This window comes from Pleurodeles waltl, chromosome 5 (genome assembly GCF_031143425.1).
Source record: "Pleurodeles waltl isolate 20211129_DDA chromosome 5, aPleWal1.hap1.20221129, whole genome shotgun sequence".
Classification (NCBI taxonomy): domain Eukaryota; kingdom Metazoa; phylum Chordata; class Amphibia; order Caudata; family Salamandridae; genus Pleurodeles; species Pleurodeles waltl.
In genome coordinates, this window is record NC_090444.1 from 105603336 (window position 1) to 105624424 (window position 21089).

Genomic DNA, 21089 nt, shown 5'->3' on the forward strand with positions numbered 1-21089 from the left:
AATTGTAAACAAGAAAACAGAGATTTGCATGACATTTGACATTGCACAAAAGCATAATAAAGGAGCACAACAAAGGAGCAGAAGAACAATCCTCCCCCAAGAGCAATATGCCCAGATCGTGAACAGCAGTCTGAACCTCAGCAAGAATCTGCAGTGTCATAATGTCATAAGAACTGAGCGGTATAAGCAAACATATATGGGAGCATGGGTATGGTCCCCAGCTTTGTCATCTGTAGGGAAATCCAGGTAACAGTAGGTGACAATGCCAACCATAGGTGGTGGCACAGAGTTGGGCTCAATGCCAAAACTCATAGGGACAGTATGCCCAAGGGATCGCCTGTTTGCTCACCGGACGGGAGAGATGGTGGGCATCAATAACAGTTCCAGGTCCCAGTGCACATGTGTAACGCAGTGAGGAGCAGCAGTACAATGAAGGGAGGGTGGAGGTGTCAGAGGAGTAATATTAAACACTGGGGACTGATATACTATGGTAGAGAAAGAGGGGATGGTCATGCATGCAGGAGGGATAGGAAGAAATAGAGAGAAGGGGGAGAGCGTAAGTAGGAAAGGCAAGGAGAGGTACAGAGAGAAGGGGTGGGGAGAAAGAGAGTGGGAGGGAGAAGAAGAGAAAGGGAGGTAGGACAGAAGATCCAGAAACAAGGAGGAATAGAGAGAAATAGGATGTGGATGAGAAGGCGAGAGAGAGAGAAGCAGGAAGAGAGAGAAAGAAAGGGAGAGCAAGTGAGTACGACCGGCAGAAGAAGGGAGTAAGGGAGAGGCAAGGTGGAGAGGGGAAGGGGGGGAGGAGGACATAGAAGAAGGAGTGGGAGGTTTAATTATTTGCTAGTCGGAGAAAGGGGGCCCATGTTTGCAGGAATATCTCGTTCTTGTCCTGTAGGATGTAAATGATACGTTCATGGGCAGCTGTTTGGAACATTGCCGACAGCCATTCATCGTGGGAGGGGGGCATTGCTGCATGCCAGTGTCAAAGAATACAAAGTTTAGCCACAGTCAGCGCTCTATGCAAGAGGCGGAGTTGTATACGGAACATGCCTTGGATATCCCTAGTGTTGTGCAAAAGAAGCAGAGTTTTTGGTAAAGACAGAGGCAAGTGTAGGATCTCTCTCTATGTGACCCCAACTGCCTCCCAATATGGTTGTATATTCGGATTGTCACATAATATATGTAGTAAATCACAAAGCAGGAGGGGGCATCGCCAGCAAGTCACGTGGGGCAATAGTCCAGCTGCTCTAAGCTTCTGGGGCGTCCAGTACCAGTTGTGTATAGTCTTGAAAAGGCAAAATGTCATTCTTGCCTCTCGAGCCTCCCGCTCCCGTGCCTCCAATAGGTCAATCCATTCTTCCATATCGTAATCTACCTGCAATTGGGTTTGCCATCGGGCCCTAAGGGAGGTGAGAAGGGGCAGAGAGAATATATGTTGATTTTAGGAGATTTTGTAGCCCTGACGTCACTCCCCAAGAGGAACCCCAGATTCCTAAATACTCAAGCACCGGTAAATGTTGTAGGGTCCACGGGCGGGTCCCCAATCGGCTCCGGAGACAGTGTGAGAGTTGTCGGTATTGCGAAGAGCATTGGTCAGGGAGCCCAAATTCAGCTTGCAATGCCAGGAACAATTTCAGCATCCCATTATCTAAGAGTTGATCAATGGATAGGATGCCCTTAGTCCGCCAGACCTCCCAGTCAACCACTTTCCCCCCATTAAGAAACAGGCATTGCCCCAGAGCGGCGCATGCGTGTGAATCTGCAGATCCACTCCCAGAAGGAAGTGAGCCCGAAGCCAAGAGTCCAGCAAGGTCTGTATAACTGGATGAGCAGGGTGTGGCTGGGGAGCTCTAGAACCACGAAGCAGATCCAGTCCCGGTGGCATAATCAAGAGTACTTGTTCTGCCTTGCCCACAGGGGTGGGTCTGATACATCCGGAAGCATGAAGGCCAACTGCGAAAGGTGTAGTGCCAGCACATAGTGTTCTACGGAAGGTAATCCCAGTACCCTCCATTCCCACCGCTCAATGAGTTTATCTTTGGAAAGCCGTGGTCTGAGAGATCCCCACACAAATTTACGTACGCAGGCATCAACCTTTCTGAGCATTGACAGAGGTACTAATAGTGGTAACATCCCTAGCACATAAGTGTACCGTGGCAGTGTGACCATGCATACAGCTTGTACTCTCCCCTATAGGGAGAGCCCCAATTGAGACCATTTGTCAAAATCACGCTTGGTATGGTCTAGCAGAGGTTCCAAATTATCCTATACCATGTGGGCTAGGCCCCTATTGATGAGGATCCCCAGATATTTAAGGTGTGATTGTTTTTAGGAAACACGGAGGGTCATGAGAGCTGCTCTTGTGGTTACTGGGGATAGGGGTAGAGCTTCACTCTTGTCCCAGTTTATTTTATATCCTGATAGTGCTTCAAATTCTGCCAGGATATCTTGCAGTGCTGGGAGGGAATGTGAGAGATCCGTAAGTGTGAGCAATATGTCATCGGCATACAAGTAAATCGTGGAGTGGCCTCCTGGGGTAGGGATGCCAGCTATGATGGGTGACCATTGGATAGTAGCTGTTGGGGGCTCAACTGCCAATAGGAATAGCAGCGGCAACAGCGGGCAACCCTGCTGGGTTCCCCATTTGATGGAAAACATGTCAGAGAGGAATCCCTCACAAATGACCTGTGCCGTGGGTGGGGTGTAGAGCCATCAGACTTTGGCAATGAACCCATCGCCCAGACCAAAGCGTTTCAGAGTCTCAAAAAGATACCAACATTCGATCCGGTCAAAGGCCTTCTTAGCGTCAAGCGAGAGAGCCACAGTCTCCTCTCTGGAGTTTCTGGTGGCCCCGAGTGCATGTGCTAGGGTGCGAATGTGGTTCCTGGAGGAGCGTCCGGGTACAAAACCCACCTGGGTGTGATGGATAAGAGACGGAATTACTTTTTTGAGGCGAGATGCCAGGATGCTAGCCAGTATCTTAACATCCCTGTTAAGGAGGGAAATGGGACGATAGCTGTCACATAGTGAGGGGTCCTTCCCTGGTTTCGGGAGGACCACTATGGACGCCCTGTTAGAGATAGGATGTAAAGATCCTGTATTTTCCACATCCCGGAAGGCTTCATAGAGGGAGTCCACCATATCTGCTCCAGTCCATTTGTAATATTCTGCTGGGAACTGGTCCTCACCCGGGGTTTGTGGTAGGGTAGGGTGGATATAGCATGTAGAATCTCCTCTTTGCTGATCTTGCCTCCTAGTAGCCCTCGGCCCTCCTCAGCAAAACTGGGAATCCGGGTATCCTAAAAAAATGCAGCCAGTCTGTCATGATCCTCTCCTGTTTTGGGGGTATAGAGAGCCCGATAAAAACATCTGAATGTATCAGCTATATCCTGTGGATGGGTGAAGAGCGTCCCGTCAACATCCCGAATGGCAGGGATGTCGAGCACTGCATCCCGCTGATGGAGCTGGTCCATTAGTAACTGGCCTGCCTTTTCGCCCTGCTCATAGCGTCTGCACTTCATCCTTTTCAGGGCGTACTCTACATGGGATGTATATAAAGCATTGAGCTCCATCTTTGTTTTCTCAAGACGGCAGCGCATGGCGGGGGAGGGAGTCACCGTATAGTCGCAGGTATATGTTGCTATTAGTCCTTCTAGTTCTCGTTGGCGAGAGCGTCTCTGGACATTAGCAAGGGCTGTGTCTCTCATAAGTTGTCCTCTGATTGTTGCTTTTGCCGCTGCCCAGAAGACTTGAGGAGAAGAGATAGAACCTTTATTGTCAGTTATATAGGCAGAGACGTGGACACATAGTTGATCTTTGCCTTGCAGCGTATTATAGCGTGATGTCGTTAGACACAATGGTTTACTACTGGAAGAAGCCAGGCCCAAGTCTAGCACCAAACTAACGGAGGCATGGTCGGATATCGCTGCTTTCAGTATCCGGATGTCACTGACCATGGGGACCAGTGTATGAGAGACGAGAAAGTAGTCCAATCGGGACTGTGTCCCGTGAACTGGCGATATAAAAGTGTACTCCCGATCAAACGGATGCATAAGGCACCAATAATCTACTAGTCCGTGGCCCGATATTAGGTTTCCCCACAGTGCTATATCTGTGTTGTTGCCAATGTCCAAGCTGCCTGTTCTATTGAGGATCGGGTCTCTGGCCAGGTTCCAATCTCCACCCAAGAGGAATTGGGAGGCTCTGATCTCTGTCAAAAGGTGGTTTAAGCGTAAAAAGAAGGAATGTTTGGAGCCCGTAGGGGTGTACACGGACCCAATGCAAAGTGTGCAACCTCCAAGTTTGAGTTTGATAAGAATATATCGACCATCCGGGCCTGACCATGATTGGAGCATCTTAAACTGTAAGGAACGGCGAAGAAGAATTGCGACCCCATATTTTCGTAAAGAGCCAGAGCCTCCTGATATGGACGGCAGGCTACCGCTATAAAGCACTGTGCCCAACCAGTCGCAGCGCAGTTTTTCGGATTCCAAGGACGATAGATGTGTTTCTTGCAAGAGGGCAATATCTGTGTGTTTGGATCGTAAATAGGAGAGGACCTTCTTTCTTTTGATATAATGCATGAGACCATGAACATTCCATGATACTGTCGTCAATGGCAGAATGGCCCCCATGGCAGGGACCATCATAAGGGTCTGCGAGAGTAAAAAAGGGTACTTCTGGGTCTAGAAAACACGGGAGGATGACTTGGACTTCCTATGCTGGAGTAAGTGGTAAAGAGAAAAACAGACTGGGTGGTGAGGAAAGGCAGGGAAAGGATCTGCGGTCGTACTCAAAAGAGAGAAACCAGTCACGGAGGAGAAAAAGGAGAAGGAAGAGAGAGGAAAAAGAAGAGAAGTGGAGATAGTGAAAAGAAAGGGACAGAGATGAGAGATGAGAGAGGGAGAATAGATATAAGGGTCACAGAGAGTGAGGGAGAAATAATCTAAGTGCGCTATGTGGGTAAGGGCAGCACCCTGTGTGGGCCAAACTCGGTTAAACCGCAGGTCTAAGCCTGTGAGACCTGTGACTGGGCGAGCATAAGGGGGGCAGGCAAGGAGCTGACGGGAAGAAAAGAGAACCAGAATGTAGGGGAAGCCGGGAGTCAGGGAGGGGGGAGAAATGGGAGAAGTGAAGGACCGAGCAATATGAACTTCTTGACCATTGTGGCGATATGGGCCGTGCTCCCTCGCTGCCAGTAGTAATTGGTAGACCTGTTTGTGTCATAGGAAGCACGCTATGATGAGACAGGGTCTCTCGGCATTGTTCTTGTGGAGGGGGCCTATCCTGTGGGTTTGCTGAAACTCCAGTGTAGGAGAAAAAGTAAGGCCCATGAGGGTAGGAAGGAAGTCCTTAAGGAAAGCCCTCAGATCCGCACCCTCTTCTTTCTCTGGCAGGCCAAAAAAGCAGACATTGTACCTTCTATTCCTGTCCTCCAGATCTGTGAGTTTTTGTCTAAGGAATTGTAGTTCTGAGTCCCCATCCGGCAGGATTACCAACTCACTTTCGATGGTTGTCAGGCGATGATCCAAGTCGGTGCTGGAAGCCGGCTATATCTGTACGGATCAATTTAGAGTCTGCAAAGAGATCCGTAATCTTGACGTCCCTGTCTTCCAGGCGATGGCCTACTGCAGAGATTTCCTGCAAAATGCGCTCCATGGCAGGGTCCGAACGTGAATCTACTAGGGTGTCTGCCGGGCTGGGGTCAGGCGTAGCGGCAGTTGAAGACATTAGCTGTGAGTGTGAGACAGCTTCCGAAAAGAGTAGCTGTTGTGTATGTGTATGTTTACCGGATGATTTCCCAGAGGTCATATCTGCGGGGGGCATCAAAAGTCCCAGGGGACCAGAAGAGCCTAGAGTCAGAGGCCCAGCATCAAAGTATCAGCAACGTCAGTGGGAGCCCGGGCTCAAAGGATCCCAGCTATTTTGGATCTGTAGTGGGTAGCCGCGTCGTCAAGCGGTTCTTGTCCCGCCGTGAAGAGTGAGTGTAGTAGGGCTCACCAGTACTGAAGATCATGTAAATAATGATGGTCGCGGTAGCATCAGGCATGGATCTGGGAGACTAGGCCATTAGGCCTTAGGCCAATGGTAGAAAGGTGCCAGAGAAGAACAGTTGTCTCTGAAGTCCTTGGCTACTATTAGAGGCCAGTTCCATCTCTTGAAGATGGAAGAGAGAAGCGGAGTACAAGGGAGTAGTACCCTAATGCACTGCCATTTAGAGGTGGTTAGGCCAGAATTCTGTCAGGGCTGGTAGGAGAAGAGAAAGTTTTGTGCTCATGGTACGGAGGGAGAAGAAATATCCCATGTGAAATGCGTCCCTGGTAGCCAAGGACTAGGTGGCGCCACATCGAGGCGGTCAGTGCAGCGTCTTGTAGAAGTGTTGCAGTCTGCTGGGGAGGAGGAGAAGATACTAGCATGCCCCAGAATGTTGACTAGGCCCACTGGTCGGCAATCTCCTCTAGGATGCCCACTCCAGGCAGAGGTGGCGGCTTGTGGGTGAAGACGTGAGGGAGGCGTGGATATGAGTCAACAAGCCGGCTCTAGTGCTGTCCACACCTCCTCCAGTCCAGCAGACCCCTTTAGGTGGGAATTAAATGGAATAATAAGAAAGAGGGGGAGCAAAATGTGTGGGCTGTACTGGTTTATAGCAATGCGTCAAGCATACAAGGCACCCCTCTGGCAATGTGTTCACTGGTGCCTGTAGTCGCTGTCCAGAAAGCTGTGTCTGTCTGGCAGGTGCATGGGGCCACAGAGAATCCCAGAAGTCTGGGTGCCTTAAGGATGTTAGGGATACTGGAATGCGGTCCCTTAGCTGCTCCCAAAGTGCTGGCTGCTGGCTCTCCTGGCACTGCACAAAGCGCGGCGATCGCGCGTAAGGCCTCTCTCCAGCAGGCCTCTAGTGTTGGGTGCTGTGGTTGTCCCAAATTGAAAATTGAGCCCACGGGTGCCTGCGCTGGTGAGGCCGCGGGCTACTCTGCGATGCTGCAGAGCTGTGGATGTGACTGAGTCCCTCGGTCCCCTCTGAGGATGATCTCCATTGCCTGGGGGGAGAGAGGGTGTGAGGCTCCCTCAGTGGCCCACCAGTCCTACCCCCAGGCACTCACCAGGCCGCTGGAGCTCGATGAGTCAGCGGCAAACGTCCTTGATAGCAGGCCACGCCCCCCACGAAATTGAGCCTTCTGCTATTCACGTCTGGTAGGCCGTGGGCCGCGCCGTCTCGCTACGGAGATATCAGGCTATGAGAGGCCCCCGGTCCCAGCCTCCAGTAAGTTCTGTCATTCGGGGGGGAAAGAAGGAAGGATGAGAGGTTCCCCCTGTGGCCCGTCAGCCCTGCCACTGCCCCCAAACTCTCACCAAGCTATGGAGCTCGGGAGTCAGGCAGCCATATCCACTCGTAGCCAGACCACGCCCCTTCATTTCCTACTTTTGATCACAAGAGTCCCTGATGTGACTCATCACCTTGTAACAGTGGAATCACATGAGGATTCTCCTGGCTGAAGAAGCATAAAGATCAGTGTTGTGTAGATCACTACAGGGTCGATGGATCATTGTGAGAATGCCCTGTCCACTCTTAGAACTTACTAGAGTAAGACACAATTAATGGACTGCCATGACGCCCTCTTTGGAACCATTACCACTCTGCCTCTATTTGTATGGTGCATTACTAAATGCAGACAGAGGTCGGGGACTGTCTAGGGGCCGACACACACTGACAGCGTTGGTGGTTTCGATAGTAAACTATGTATGTTGCTGTCTTACTTTTCCATTCTGGCATGTGATCCAGGTTTGTCTGTGCCATCAAAACTTCTGTAGATCAGCTCACTCCATATAGCCATCTTGCAATAGCTCATTATGGGCCTTGTGTTTTACTAGGATCACCCCAGCCCTGGAGGGTTCCCAGGATAAAATACACCAGGCTGACTAAAAAAGCAGCAACTTCCCAGGAAGGTTCCTATCTATCAGGCACACTGTAACAGATTTACACGCACATTTCTCAGCCTACCTGGAAAATCACACGCCGCTTCGTTCACCTCAAGTCTCTGTTGTAAGAAGTGATAAGTTGATCAAAATTCTTCATCTTGGTTTATATGTTTTGATCTGTAGATTAAAATGGTCCTTCTGTCGTGTCTTGCGGGTTGCTTCTTAGCCTGAGTTTACACATTTTAGTGATGCTCACTGGTACAGAACCTACTACCTAAATCATCAGAAAATCATGGCGAAACAGACCACAAGAGCGCAACAGACCACAAAGGCTACAAAGATGCTGTCACATCACACCACCAGCTCATCAGATCGATTAGGAAATCGGCCATTCAGGAGACTCAACGCGCACAACGTCAAGGAGCTTTTCACAATAGTCAAAGAATTCACAAAACCTGACACGGACACCACAGACATCCCTCCCTCCCGAAACCTTTGTGACTGTCTTGCCACCTTCTTCCACCAGAAAATTCAGGAAATCTACTAAGGATTAGCAAGTAAAGTACTGCCCCCCCCCACCCAACAGCACCACCACAGATGCTTATCACCAACCGATTGTGGAACACTGGACCCTCCTCAACCTGTAGGACACTTTCAAGCTCGTGAATACCACCCAATCTGGGGCACCCTCAGACCCATGCCCCTACCACATCTTTAATCAAGCCAGTGCCATCATCGCTTTCGAGCTATGCCGCAACATCAACAGCTCCATCAAAACCACCACTTTCCCGGATGCCTGGAAACACACAGAGATAAAGCCCCTCCTTAAGAAACCTTCCGCAGACCCAACGGAGCTAAAAAACTACAGACCTATCTTACTGCTCCCTTTTCCAACCAAGGTAACCGAAAAAGCGTTCAACGCACAGCTCACCGAGTTAATCGGAGCCAACTGCATTCTTGACCCCTCCCAATCCGGATTCAGGAGCAACCACAGCACCAAAATCGTACTCCTAGCAGCCACAGATGACATCTGCACCCTACTGGACTGCGGTGAAACAGCTACCCTCATCGTCTTTGACCTCTCCGCCGCCTTTGACACCGTCTCCCACACCACCCTGTGCACCAGACTACACAACGCCGGCATCCCCGGCATAGCCCTGGAATGAATTAGCTTCTTCTTCACAGACCAGACCCAGAGAGTCAGGCTACCACCTTTCACTTTGAAGCAGATGGAAACCAGATGCGGAGTTCCCCTGGGCGCCTCACTCAGCCCATCCTCTTCAACATCTACATGACCCCACTCGCTAAGATCGACAGACACCACAGGCTCAACATCATCTCATGACGACACACAACTCATTCTCTCCCTCACCATCGAACCATCAACAGCCAAAAAGCATTTTCACAACAGGATGAAGGCAGTCGCTGACTGCATGAGGGACAGCTGCCTCAAACTCAACTCGGACAAGACAGAGATCCTCATCCTGGGGCCCACCACCTCTGTCTGTGACAACTACTTGTGGCCCAGTAGCCTCGGAACTGCCCCACCTCCGACCGACCACGCCCATAACCTCTGCATCATTCTCGACACATCACTATCCATGGCCCATCAAGTCAACGCTGTCTCGTCATCATGCTTCCACACCCTTTGCCTGCTCTGGAAGATCTTCAAGTGGATCCCCATCGACACAAGGAGAACAGTCACCCAGGCACTCGTCAGCAGTAAACTCGACTACGGCAACGCACTCAATGCTTGAATTAACAAAAAACTCCAAAGAATACAGAACAATGTGGCCACACTGATCTTGGACACCCCTGCCACAGCCACATCTCCAACCACCTGAGAGACCTCCACTGGCTCCCCATTAACTAATACATCACCTTCAAACTCCTGACCCACGCATAGAAGGCCCTCCACAATGTCCGACCTGCCTACCTCAACCACCACCTCTCCTTCTACACCACCTCCAGGCAACTCTGCTCAGCACAACTGGCCCTCGCTACCATCCCCAGGATCTGGAAGAACACGGCTGGAGGAAGATTCTTCTCCTACCTTGCCCTGCAGACCTGGAACATGATGTTGCTCTACCTCAGGCAGTCCCCATCGCTGGCTCAGTTCAGGAAGGACCTCAAGACCTGGCTCTTCAACTGACCCGCATCTCCCAGCTTGCGCCTTGAGACCCCATGGGTGATAAGCCATGCTTTATAAATGTTGAATGATTGATTGATGGCAATTTATGCCTAGGTTACACGATTACAATCTATTCTAACCCTGATCAACTTAAGGGACAGAGCTAATTTGTGCTGAGTACTGCTAATTACCAGTGAACACTTACTGTTCCTTTTCTTTAAAGTATACCAATCCAGGTTTAAATGACTTTACAGGTGTATTATAAACATATTATTAAATGAATGCAGATGGACCAGTTGTCAGTGCTTAATATGAGCTGGTGGTTGCAAGTGGCACCCACCAGCATTCATTTTTGGGGACTAACACTTACATTTCTCCATCAGACTGTGACCCAGTGCAAGAAAAAAGAAAAATATAAGAGGAGAAAAAAGAAGGAAGAAAAAGACGGAAAGAAAAGTGACAAACAGTTAAAGCAGGAACCTTTGAGAGTGAAATAAAGAGGCAGGGAGTGATTGGTGGTGGACTAAAGAGGCATGAAGTGAAATCAAGACTACGCAGCCTTGATATCTGGCACACCCACATGCAATAGTGCCGGCCAAAGGCTTTTCAGCAAAGTTTTAGGCCCCAGCAGTTATCCTTTTGCAAATTAGGCACTGCAAGTAGTGTACACTAGTGCACGATGCATTTGTTCTTTGTATATTGCTTACATTTACAGCACAAATGTAAATGATGGACTCCAACAAGCAGTGCTTTATTTGTAAATAAAAACTTGCCGGACCCAAAGCCCCCCTCTTAAACACACCGCTGCTGCAATTAAATTTCGGAACACGGAATACTGAGGCGGCGTAATCCTGAAGCCATCTCGGGCCTCTTCAATCCATATAAAGCCACTCCCTGCACTTCAGCTCACTCTTGCAGCTTTCTGCTTCCTCCCTTTCTGACGCTTTTTCGTTTTCCCCTTCCCCCCATCTTTCCAATAGGTGCCTTTTGCTCGCAGCAAAGGTTTGAGGCAGAAGAATAAGCCCCGGCCCTCAAAAATAAGCACCGGAAACAACAAGCACAAATTAAGCACTGCCAACAAGAGGATTCAGGAATTAATCAATGAACATTCCTAGTGTTTTTATCTAATTGCGGGTAGATATGTGTTTGTTCTCAAGGTTACTAGATTGCTGGAGGACCAATGTTTGTTAATTTCATAACAGGCACACTGTATTCCTCTCTGGTAATTAGCAGGCAGCCAGAATGATATCCTAAAGTGTCATTCTGTATTCAATTGAATGGTAATTGTATATAAGGACGATGGCACAATGCTGTGCTATGCTTCTTCCTCTCGTTTGCGTGCTTGCTTAACTCAGTTTGGAGCCAGTGTGTTGATTTTACCCAAACATGATTATGTACTTTCAATTGCATTGTTTCTGAAATCAACTTACTCCTTTGCCAGTCAGGAATTAAAATAACATCTACTCCTATCTGTGTTGCAAAATATAGATGGTCACAGAATCAAACGTATTATTCTAGTGACTAATAGTGGGGTCCTACTAATTGAATTTATAAAAGCATTTTTAAGTTTAAAATGCACATTAGGTGATGTTAAGATTAACGGCACCTTTTACCCTATTATTTAGAGTTCTCCGATCGCCTAGGAAGTACACAATTTGGCGCCAGAAATGCTAGTTTCAAAATTTTATGTTGACTGCGTTTTGAATAGACATTTCATAATTTACCACTGAAGTAAAGTGTTTTTCTAAATACATATATGCAATGCCAGTATGTTATGATTAAAGTATATTCTGCATTGTCATAACATTATCCAAAATTGTAATTCTTCTTTCATGACGATCTTATTTTGGCAGTCATATTCTAGTCCCTTTTCTGTGTCTGCGATCTGTCCCAGAACTGGGCCTTGGAAATCTCCTCACCTTGGCTGTATGGTGTGATTGACATGAGGTGTGCCAGAATTCAGTCGTAAAAATGTGCACTGTGGATAAAGCAAAATGGGGCAGAATAAAGATCCCTGTATCATATCTCCACTTCTTTGGTTACATAGAACCAGCTTTCAAAATCCATCACTACCATTGTAATCTAGATTTGAGATTTACAACTAATCCTTTACATGTTAATCATTTATAAAATATGTGGCATTTACTTTCAATGCTCCTACTGGAAATATCTAATTTTACAGGCAAGTGACAAAATATTGTTTTATCTTCTTCTGCAGGTGTGGAGCACGGAAGCCGCAGCGACTGCTAAAAAAGTTGCTGCAAAATGCATTTACCAGCACAGTTCTGTACAAGAGAGGACAATTAGCAGTAAGTCTAAAAATTATAACATCATATACAGCATATTCCCATTTATTGTATTTAACATTTTAACAGACCTCTGCAAACCAGAGTAGCTGCTTCGAAGTGCTTTGCAAAAATACTGTCATAATGTTTTAGAATATGGCTGCAGAGGAGGCAAGGCGTCACCCCCTACACCTCCCCTCCCCCTGCCAGTAGCAGCAGCTGCAAAACCGTTCTACGTTTATTATGGTTTTGTTGTAAAAGGGGCGGGACCATGGGGCCTGACAGGGACCTAGAGGGAGTGCTCAGGACTCCCCTCAGTGTGCATGTATGTTTGGCTGGCCATCTCGGGCCGGCCAACCACATGAGCACTATTCTCTAACTCGGCACTTGGTTGCCGGGTTGTAAACAGCAGGCAGAGACTTCCACTCTGCCTCTGAGCGCCCAGCCAGGGCGCTCCATCCAATCCTAATGCTGCTTTCATGGTGCTGGCAGCATAAAGCACCGTTAGGATTGGCCGCAGGACAAGCTGGAAGCCTGTGCCTGCAAGTACTGGCAGCCAGAGCAGCGGCTCAGTACAGTGTGGCACGGCAATAAATGTAAGTTTAAAAAAATTATTATATTTGTTTTTTCGCTTCCCCCTAACCCCCACCACGCGCCCCCGTCCCATTTCCCTCCCGCAAGCCGCAACTAGAGAAGGGGAAAAAGGGAAAACATATTGTTAAACATGTTCCCATGGAGTGCTGTTACATTTTAGAGAATTCTCAAGTGTTAGGCCTTGGCTGTAGACCAGGGGTGGCTCCTCCGCTCTGGCGGAGGAGCGTCGTCCTCCCTACCCCCATAAGCAGCAGCAGCTGCAAAACTTTTACAACAAAACCACAATAAACAACATTTATTATGGTTTTGTTGTAAAAGGGCCAGGGCCATGGGGCGTGACAGGGACCTAGGGGGAGTGCACAGCACTCCCCTCAGTGCGCATGTATGTTTGACTGGCCGTCTCGGGCAGGCCAAATACACATGCGCACTAGGCTCTGTCCAACCCGGCACTGTGAGCCTGTGCCTGTAAGCACTGGCAGCCAGAGGAGCAGATCGGAACTGCACGGTAAGAAAGGTACTTTTTAAAGAATTATTATGTTTTTTGTTTTTGTTTCCCCACTCACCTGCCATGCTCTGTGCCGCCCTGCCCTGCCCCTATTCCCTCCAGCGAACCGCAACTGCTGTAGACATATTTCCTTCGCATTGGGTGGGGTGACTTAATGTGCGTGGTTCCAGCGGTTAGACTGGTATTTTGTGATTATTGAAATCGTGCAACTATTTAGGGGAATGTTTCCTAGATCACGTAGTGGGCCTGAAATCTTTTTTGCTTGAAATAGGACACCGATTAATTTTTCTCTTTTTTTTAACAAGACATTTTAATTGCCCCTAAACTTGTCAATATCTGGCAGGGATTTTAGAGACATATCTCATTTCCTATGAGTAGATTCCAGGAGTCAGAACATATTTCTCACTGAGCGCATGAGTAAACTGTTCTCTTGGAAATTTATGACTAATTTGCTTCTAAGGTCCTTAATGCAAGTTGGGTGGAATCGGGTGGGTAATTTATCACATCTGATAAATCCCATTAGCCCCCAAAGAAGTACACCTCGTCATAGTACTAATTTGTGAAGCCATCCTGTCTCAAGACAGAATCGCTTCACCAAGTTGTCTTTTTTATATGTGTAACCCTCCGCTCAATTCCTAATTCCTGTTTCTGTCGCAAGTATGGACTCTTTGCTTCATCACTGGAAAGAACATAACGACACAAGAAGGAGAAGGGGGACTTGGGGACAGCCGACCCCCGGGGCAGATTGGAAGAGTGGTGCAGGCTATGAGCTGCCATTTTTTACTTGGCTATTTTTGCAGGCCAAGATAGCACAAACTATAAATAGTGTCCCATTGGGCTCCCTGTCACCATTTTGTGTTCAGTTAACATGGTAACTGGTGACAAGGAGCACTTGGGTGTTTTTTTTTCTTGGTGTGAAGTCTGCAGTATTTGGCACATTAGTGTTACTTACATTATTGTGGTTTTGATTTGAGAATGATGGCTGCAGAGGACGTGAAGGTAGCCGAAGCAATGAAGCTTGTATAGGAAGCCAGGTGTCTTGACCTTGTGGCCCGTGGTGAGGCTGCAGTAAGAGTGGCCTGCCTGGTTTGTTAGGTGTCAGTGCGCTTGGCCACCATGGTGGTCACCTGCTCGCCACCACGCAAGTGGCATTGTCATTGGCAATATGATGGGCTGCTCCGTGTGAAGGAGAGAGGCCCATCGGGGACTAGGCAGCAGAGGAGCGACCTCTGTAGGAGGGGGCTGGGCGGATCTGACAGAGCATACTCTGATGGTGGTGGGGGAAAGGTGGGGGAGGGGCGTGGCGGGGAGGCAGGTGAGGCAGCTGTAGCCGGTTTTGGTGCCAGCAGTTCAGCTATGCTTCCTGTTCAGGTGCTTCAGATAGGGAGGGATGCTATTTTGGCGTCTGACTTGTGTTGTGAGCTGTACAAACTCTTTCAACTCGCTGGCGTGCCAGCGCTCATGGTAGCACTTGTGTGCACATAAGAAAGGCACGTGCGTAGTTTATCACCCATTTTTATCATCTCGGGAGATGGTTATTAGTTGCTGGGCAACCTATTTAAATAAGGGTCACTGCCTCTAGTGCAGCTTCAGTCATACAATGGAGCCTGTGGTGAGCACTTTGGCATCTGGTCCGTAGGCAAAGGAGAAGGTTCTGACGGTGTCGAGGTCAGACCTTCAATCAATGATTGATGATGCTGTGGCTTTCCCGTTCTCTCAGCCTTTCGCCAAAAAACAGAAAACAATAGCTAACGATTTGAAGGACCCAGAGAGTGGTTCTAAGGGCAGATATACTTGAGGAGTGAATTTTAAGTAGTTGTTGAAGCACGTTAAGGAAATGTTGGGATTCCAGCCCAAAGAGGTGCCACAGGAGGAATTTCCCTCTCAGTATACAACTCCTCCTTCTGATGATCTGCCCATACATGAAGTGATTGAGTCAATGTAGTGATTGAGTCAATGTTCTCCAAAGAATGGAAAGAGATAGATAAATCAAACTTTCCATGTTTCTTTTTCAAATGTTATCCTCTGGAGGCATATGAAGAAAAGTACCCACATGTTCTCAAACTAAATACCATTTTAGCCAGTATGACATCTGCTACATCTCTGGCGTCGGAAGAGAATTCTTTGTCCTACTGAATAGATAGGACGATTGAGGGTTCTTTGAAACGTTCATATGCAGCAGCAACGTTTGCAATTCATGCAGCAGCATATATAGGTTATTCCTCTCAGACTCTTTTGAAAGACTTTCAGCTCTTCTTTGATTGCCTTCAAGGGCAGAAAGACTCCCACCAAGATTTTAGCAAATATGGAACTGCTGGCTCAGTTTCTTTCGAACATTTCATTTGAGTTCCTTAGGTCTTCTACTTCAGCGGGGGCATTCTATTGCTGCTCGGTCTCTGTTGTGGTTCAAGGTGTGGACGTTGGAACAGGTTCAAAAGTCTCAAGTTCTACAAATTCCCTACATAGGACATAAACTCTTTTTCGTCACAATTGAATGTGCTGGTAAAGAAGGCTGTTGAGAGAAAAAGTTGCTTCAGCCTTTCAAACCTTTTAAGAATAAGGGTTCATTTGTGAACAAGATTTTTCAATAGGCATTCCACAATTAACAGCTATTTTGACGCTGGGCTTGCGATTAAGGAGCCATGGAAGCGGGAAAAGCACAACCACAGAAGCCTAAGGGACATTATCAGCCTCAACCAAAACAATGACAATTACTCACAGATGGTGGGAGGAAGAATATGCCTCTTTCAGATTGTTGGCAGTGAATTTGTGTCACACAAATGGGTGCTGACTGTGTTGGATCATGGTTACTAGTTAGAACTCCAGTCTCTTCCACCTGATCCTTTCTGTGCACAAACCCCAAAGCCCAAGAATCCAGTTAAAAGACAAGGTGTGCTTCAAGGGGTCCAGTCTCTCTGGCAGAAGGGAGCAACATTATATAATGATTTTATTGTTTGCTCTTTCTGGTGCCAAAGGTGGATATAAGTGTCCGTCTGGTATTCTATTTGAAATTCCTCAACAAATATATGAAACAGATAACGTACAAGATGGTTACTTTACAGACGATCATTCCTCTGGTTTCTGCAGGGGACCTCATCATTACATAGGAATTCCTATGTTTCAGTTCACATTCACTCACAGAGGTTCCTTCGCTTCATTTCAAGATCATTTCCAGTTCAAGGTGTTGCCTTTTGGCATCTCCGCAAGCATTCACAAAAGCACTTGCACCAGTGGTTGCGCATTTGTGTTTGCTTGGGGTACAAGTCTTTCCCTACTTGGATCATTGACTAATTGTGGCATCCTCCCTTTCCAAGGCAGGAGAAGATGTGTACCAAGTGTGCAACCTTCTCAAATCTCTAGGATTTCTCCTGAATGAAGACAAGTCACAACTGCTTTCTACCCATCAGAAAAGAACAACTGGAGCTCTCTTTGATACAGTGAAGGTGAGAGTTTTTCTGTCAGATGACTGAACGTTGACTTTTCAATAAATCTTTAGTCTCATTTGACTCAAGCTCATCAATCGTTAAGGTTTAAGGGACTGACTGTCAGGGAGACCAGATCCTCTGGGCCTGCGCATGTTCCCAACATGTCCACCACTAGACAGCTCCAAAACTCCAATAGATATACTTGAGAGAGTCCAAGTGGGGGAAAAGGGGATTAGGTAGGGAACAGCTGGGAAGGAGACCTGTAGGAAGCAAGAGGTTAAACAACACAATGTCAAGATGTGATCACATTGATTTCAATAGATTATGGTTCCAAGAATTCTTATACTGTAATCATGGATAACTTAGGACATGACTATAACTAGGCCTCAAGAAATCTAGGTACCTGGAAAAATCAAGAATGGGTTAATTCTGTTTCATTTGAGCTTTTCAGGAAATATCGTATACTGTCTTGAATACAAGAACCTTCTTCAAAATAGTTTCAGGATAAACATTGCATTTTTACAGGAGGACAAAGGCTATCTGAACATTGCATGAAAAAACAACAGGAAATGTACTAGGAGCTTAATTAGCACAAAGAATGCCGCACTTTAAATTAAGCGTTTCGAGAAAACCAAAAGCTCAGGATAAATGTGTGCACCTCAACAAACACTGCACACCAAAGTATTCAATGCCATGAAAAGATGGCACGCACAGCCAATCTGAAAATCAAGAGTTCACTGCCAGAAAAGAATCGCGCACCTAGCTGATGATTCGAAGTTTCACAATGCTAATGTCATGAAATGATCGCGCACACTGCCAATCTGATGGTCAAGAGTTTTTATGTCAGGAAATGAATCATGCACCTTTCTGATTCGAAATACACAATGCAAATATCATGAAATGATCGCGCACACTGTTGCCGATCTGAATGTCAAAATTAAATGGCAGGAAACGAATCGCGCACCTTGCCGATTCGAAATACACAATGCAAATATCATGAAATTATCACGCACACTGTTGCCGATCTGAATGTCAAAGTTAAATGTCAGGAAATGAATCGTGCACCTTGCTGATTCGAAATACACAATGCAAATATCATGAAATGATTGCACGCACCTTGCTGATTCAAACAAGAATATATTAATGTCATGAAAACACAATCATGTACACAAGGAGTTTCACAACTAGGCCCAAAAACTCGAATGTCTTTGAAAACGGGGTTCAGGGGCCCAGCCTGACCTCCGCCTCACAGCCCTGCTAAAGGATCGTCAATATAATGAGGGCAGGCCTGGAAATATCATTGTAGTCCTCTGGGACCAGAGCTCAGGAAGTTGCTGCTGCTCTGCACCGGGACCTCTGAATAGTGAGCACGTGGAGCTGGGCTGACTCCCTTATATAGAGTCAAGCCCAGCCCACAAAACACACCCAGTCATAGGGCAGGGAAAGCTTCTAGAAGATCCTAGAAAGGGACCACACCCTGACACACTCGGTAAGCCTGCAGCAATACCTTGCAAATGAACAGTTATTACAAACATCATTAATAGTGGTTTTCAAGGTTAAACTCTGCACTGCAAAAGGTGAACAAACTGCATATAAACATAATGCATGAATTATGCCTTTGCATAAAGACTGGGTTTTTGCATTTTTGTCGCCCGTAGAGCTCGCACTGTCCTGATTTTGACAGTGATGTTGGCTTGTACAAGTGCCATGGACCGTCTCCATCCAAATCCGCTGGTGCAACATGTTCTAGCTCATTGGTCCTTGGCCTCTTTGAATTACAGTCTTCTCATCCCCAGTTAATTCTGATGATGGATGATGGATGCAAGTGACTGGGGTTAGAGTGCAACCTTAGGGGAGTGAAAATGCTCAGCACAAGTGGTCTCTGTCAGAGGCTTGCAAATTCTTTCAATTTGGGAGAGATAGCAGTAATAGGGACGGCTCTTCCCAGCTTTGGTACCATGGTGATGGGTCATGTAGTTCTTGTAAGCATGGACAATCAGGTGATGAAGTCTTACAGAAACTGACAAGGCTGACAAGATTATTTTCTGAGCAGAAGTCCACTTGATACCATTCGGAGCAATGTATATTTCAGGCATGGTCAATCTGCAGGCAGACAGCATGAGCAGGAACATGCCCTTGTCAGTGGATTTCCATCTCAGTTAGCAGGCATTTGAGAGTGAGGAAGAAGTAATGGCGAGTTTCCTCTCTAGATCTTTCTGCATTCCCATTGAATGCCCTACTGCCAGGGTTTTGCAAAGAGAAGGAGTGTGCACGAGTATGTGGGGTGAATGCCTTAGCAGTTCCATGGCCTGAGGGTGTACTGTATGCCTTTCCTTCAATTTCCCTCCTTCCAAACGTGCTTCAAAGGATTTGGAGAGAGGAGGTAACAGAGATTCTGGTGGCACTTTTTTGTCAAAGGAGGCCATGTTTTCCATTGTTGACTTTTCTAGCAGCTAAACATCTCCTTCAGTTACCCTTCTCCCCCAGCCCTCTGCAGTTCCCAGAATTCTTTCTCAAACAGATCACCCAGTTGTGACTGACAGCTTGGAAATTGAAAGGGTGGGTTGAAACAGCTAGGATGTTCACAAGGGGCTTCCTGTGATATTCAATTGGTAAAAAAGGATTCTACAATTAAAGCCTATTCTAAAAATTGGAGAAATATTTGTGTGTGGTGTTCAAAGAACTCCTGTGATCCAGTCTCTGGTGACCTATTTCACATTTTTGATTTTTTGAGGGAGGGCTTCTCTAAAGGGTCAGCACCTCTACTTTAGGTTCCCAGTGGGCAGTCATTAGATCATGTAGGGAGCCTAGGGGTGATATCTCTCCTATACCTCCTTAAGCAAAAAGCTACTGAAGAGTTTTGGGATAAAGAAGTTGCTGGCCTCTTGTTTGAATCCCTACTGGGGCTTATCAGTGGTTCTGGAGGGCTTGCAGAAAAGGCCGTTTGAAACTTTGGCTCAGGTGAGCTTAGCCTGGCTTTCCTCTAAAGTGGTATTTCTGGTTGCCTTAGGAGAATTGTCTTCTTTGATTGTTACCTATCTGAAGTCTTTTCTGGATAGGGTTGTCATGAGGAGAGAGTTTCACTCTAAAGTTCAATCCACTTTTTATTACTGTCAGCAGATAATTCTCCCAGGTTTCCTGGCTTCGGCTAACATGTCATCCTCCCTGGATGTCCAGAGAGCTCTTTTGGTGCACTTGGTGTGGAAAAAACCTTTTCAGGTCTCCGAATCTGTACTTGTTTCTCATGGGGCGGCCTGTAGAGGTAAAAAGGTATCGAACGCTACTATCAGTAGATGGGTCAGTCAGGCAATTGCTCAGATCTATTCTTCTATGGAGTGGAATTTGCTTGGGTTTGTAATTGCAAGGTCTACCAGAGTAGTGGCTGCTTCTTGGACTGAGCAGGTGAGTTTTTCCTACAGGAGATCTGCAGAGCAGCTACATGGGCCAGTTCCTGTCACATTCCAAGTTGCATTTGCTCTCACGAAATTTAGACGATTTTGGTAAATCAGTATTGAAAAGAGCAATGAAGTAATTCTTGAAAAATATATTTCTGGTTGAGAAGCATATATATGCGTCTGTGTCATAGTTTCCTGCACATGAGTTCACCCTCTCATGCTAGAACTATGACGAGGAGGATTTCCGTGGGGGTAATGAACTCGTTGTTTGCAGCGAGATATTTATCAAGTGTGGTAAAATCCTGCTATTCCTAGTCTGAACTTGAAAATGAGGCCTCATGTACAGAAAGGGTATTTAACACTTTGATTCCTGCATATTTTGCCTTTTTAAGGGCCTGATTTATTTTGATCGCTTGAGGGGTCGACATTTAGGGCCTGATTCTAACTTTGGAGGACGGTGTTAAACCGTCCCAAAAGTGGCGGATATACCACCTACCGTATTACGAGTTCCATAGGATATAATGGACTCGTAATACGGTAGGTGGTATATCCGCCACTTTTGGGACGGTTTAACACCGTCCTCCAAAGTTAGAATCAGGCCCTTAGCCTCAACTTCTAATAAGGGCATCATGTTAGAGAAAGATGCACCTTCAGGAAAAGCTTTAAGAATCCAGAACAGAAGTCTCCATGCGAGGGGATGAAATGACTTTAAAATCCTCGCCTGTCCTGTGTACCTGACTAAATACAGAGGGACATTGTTATTATGCTGCTATGCACTCTCGACCTATGCCAGGCCTTGAAAGCATTCTTTTTCTTTCTATGGACGTTTTT

The 21089-nt window shown here is 46.9% G+C and overlaps 1 protein-coding gene across 1 annotated transcript in view; it reads left to right on the forward strand.

The window, feature by feature from the left end:
* Positions 1–21089, forward strand: part of LOC138295429 (cysteine-rich venom protein-like) — a 148235-nt gene that overhangs the window by 38408 nt on the left and 88738 nt on the right. The window contains exon 4 of the mRNA XM_069233726.1: positions 12273–12363. Within this exon, the coding sequence (XP_069089827.1) occupies positions 12273–12363 (91 nt within the window). The remainder of the gene's footprint in view (positions 1–12272; positions 12364–21089) is intronic.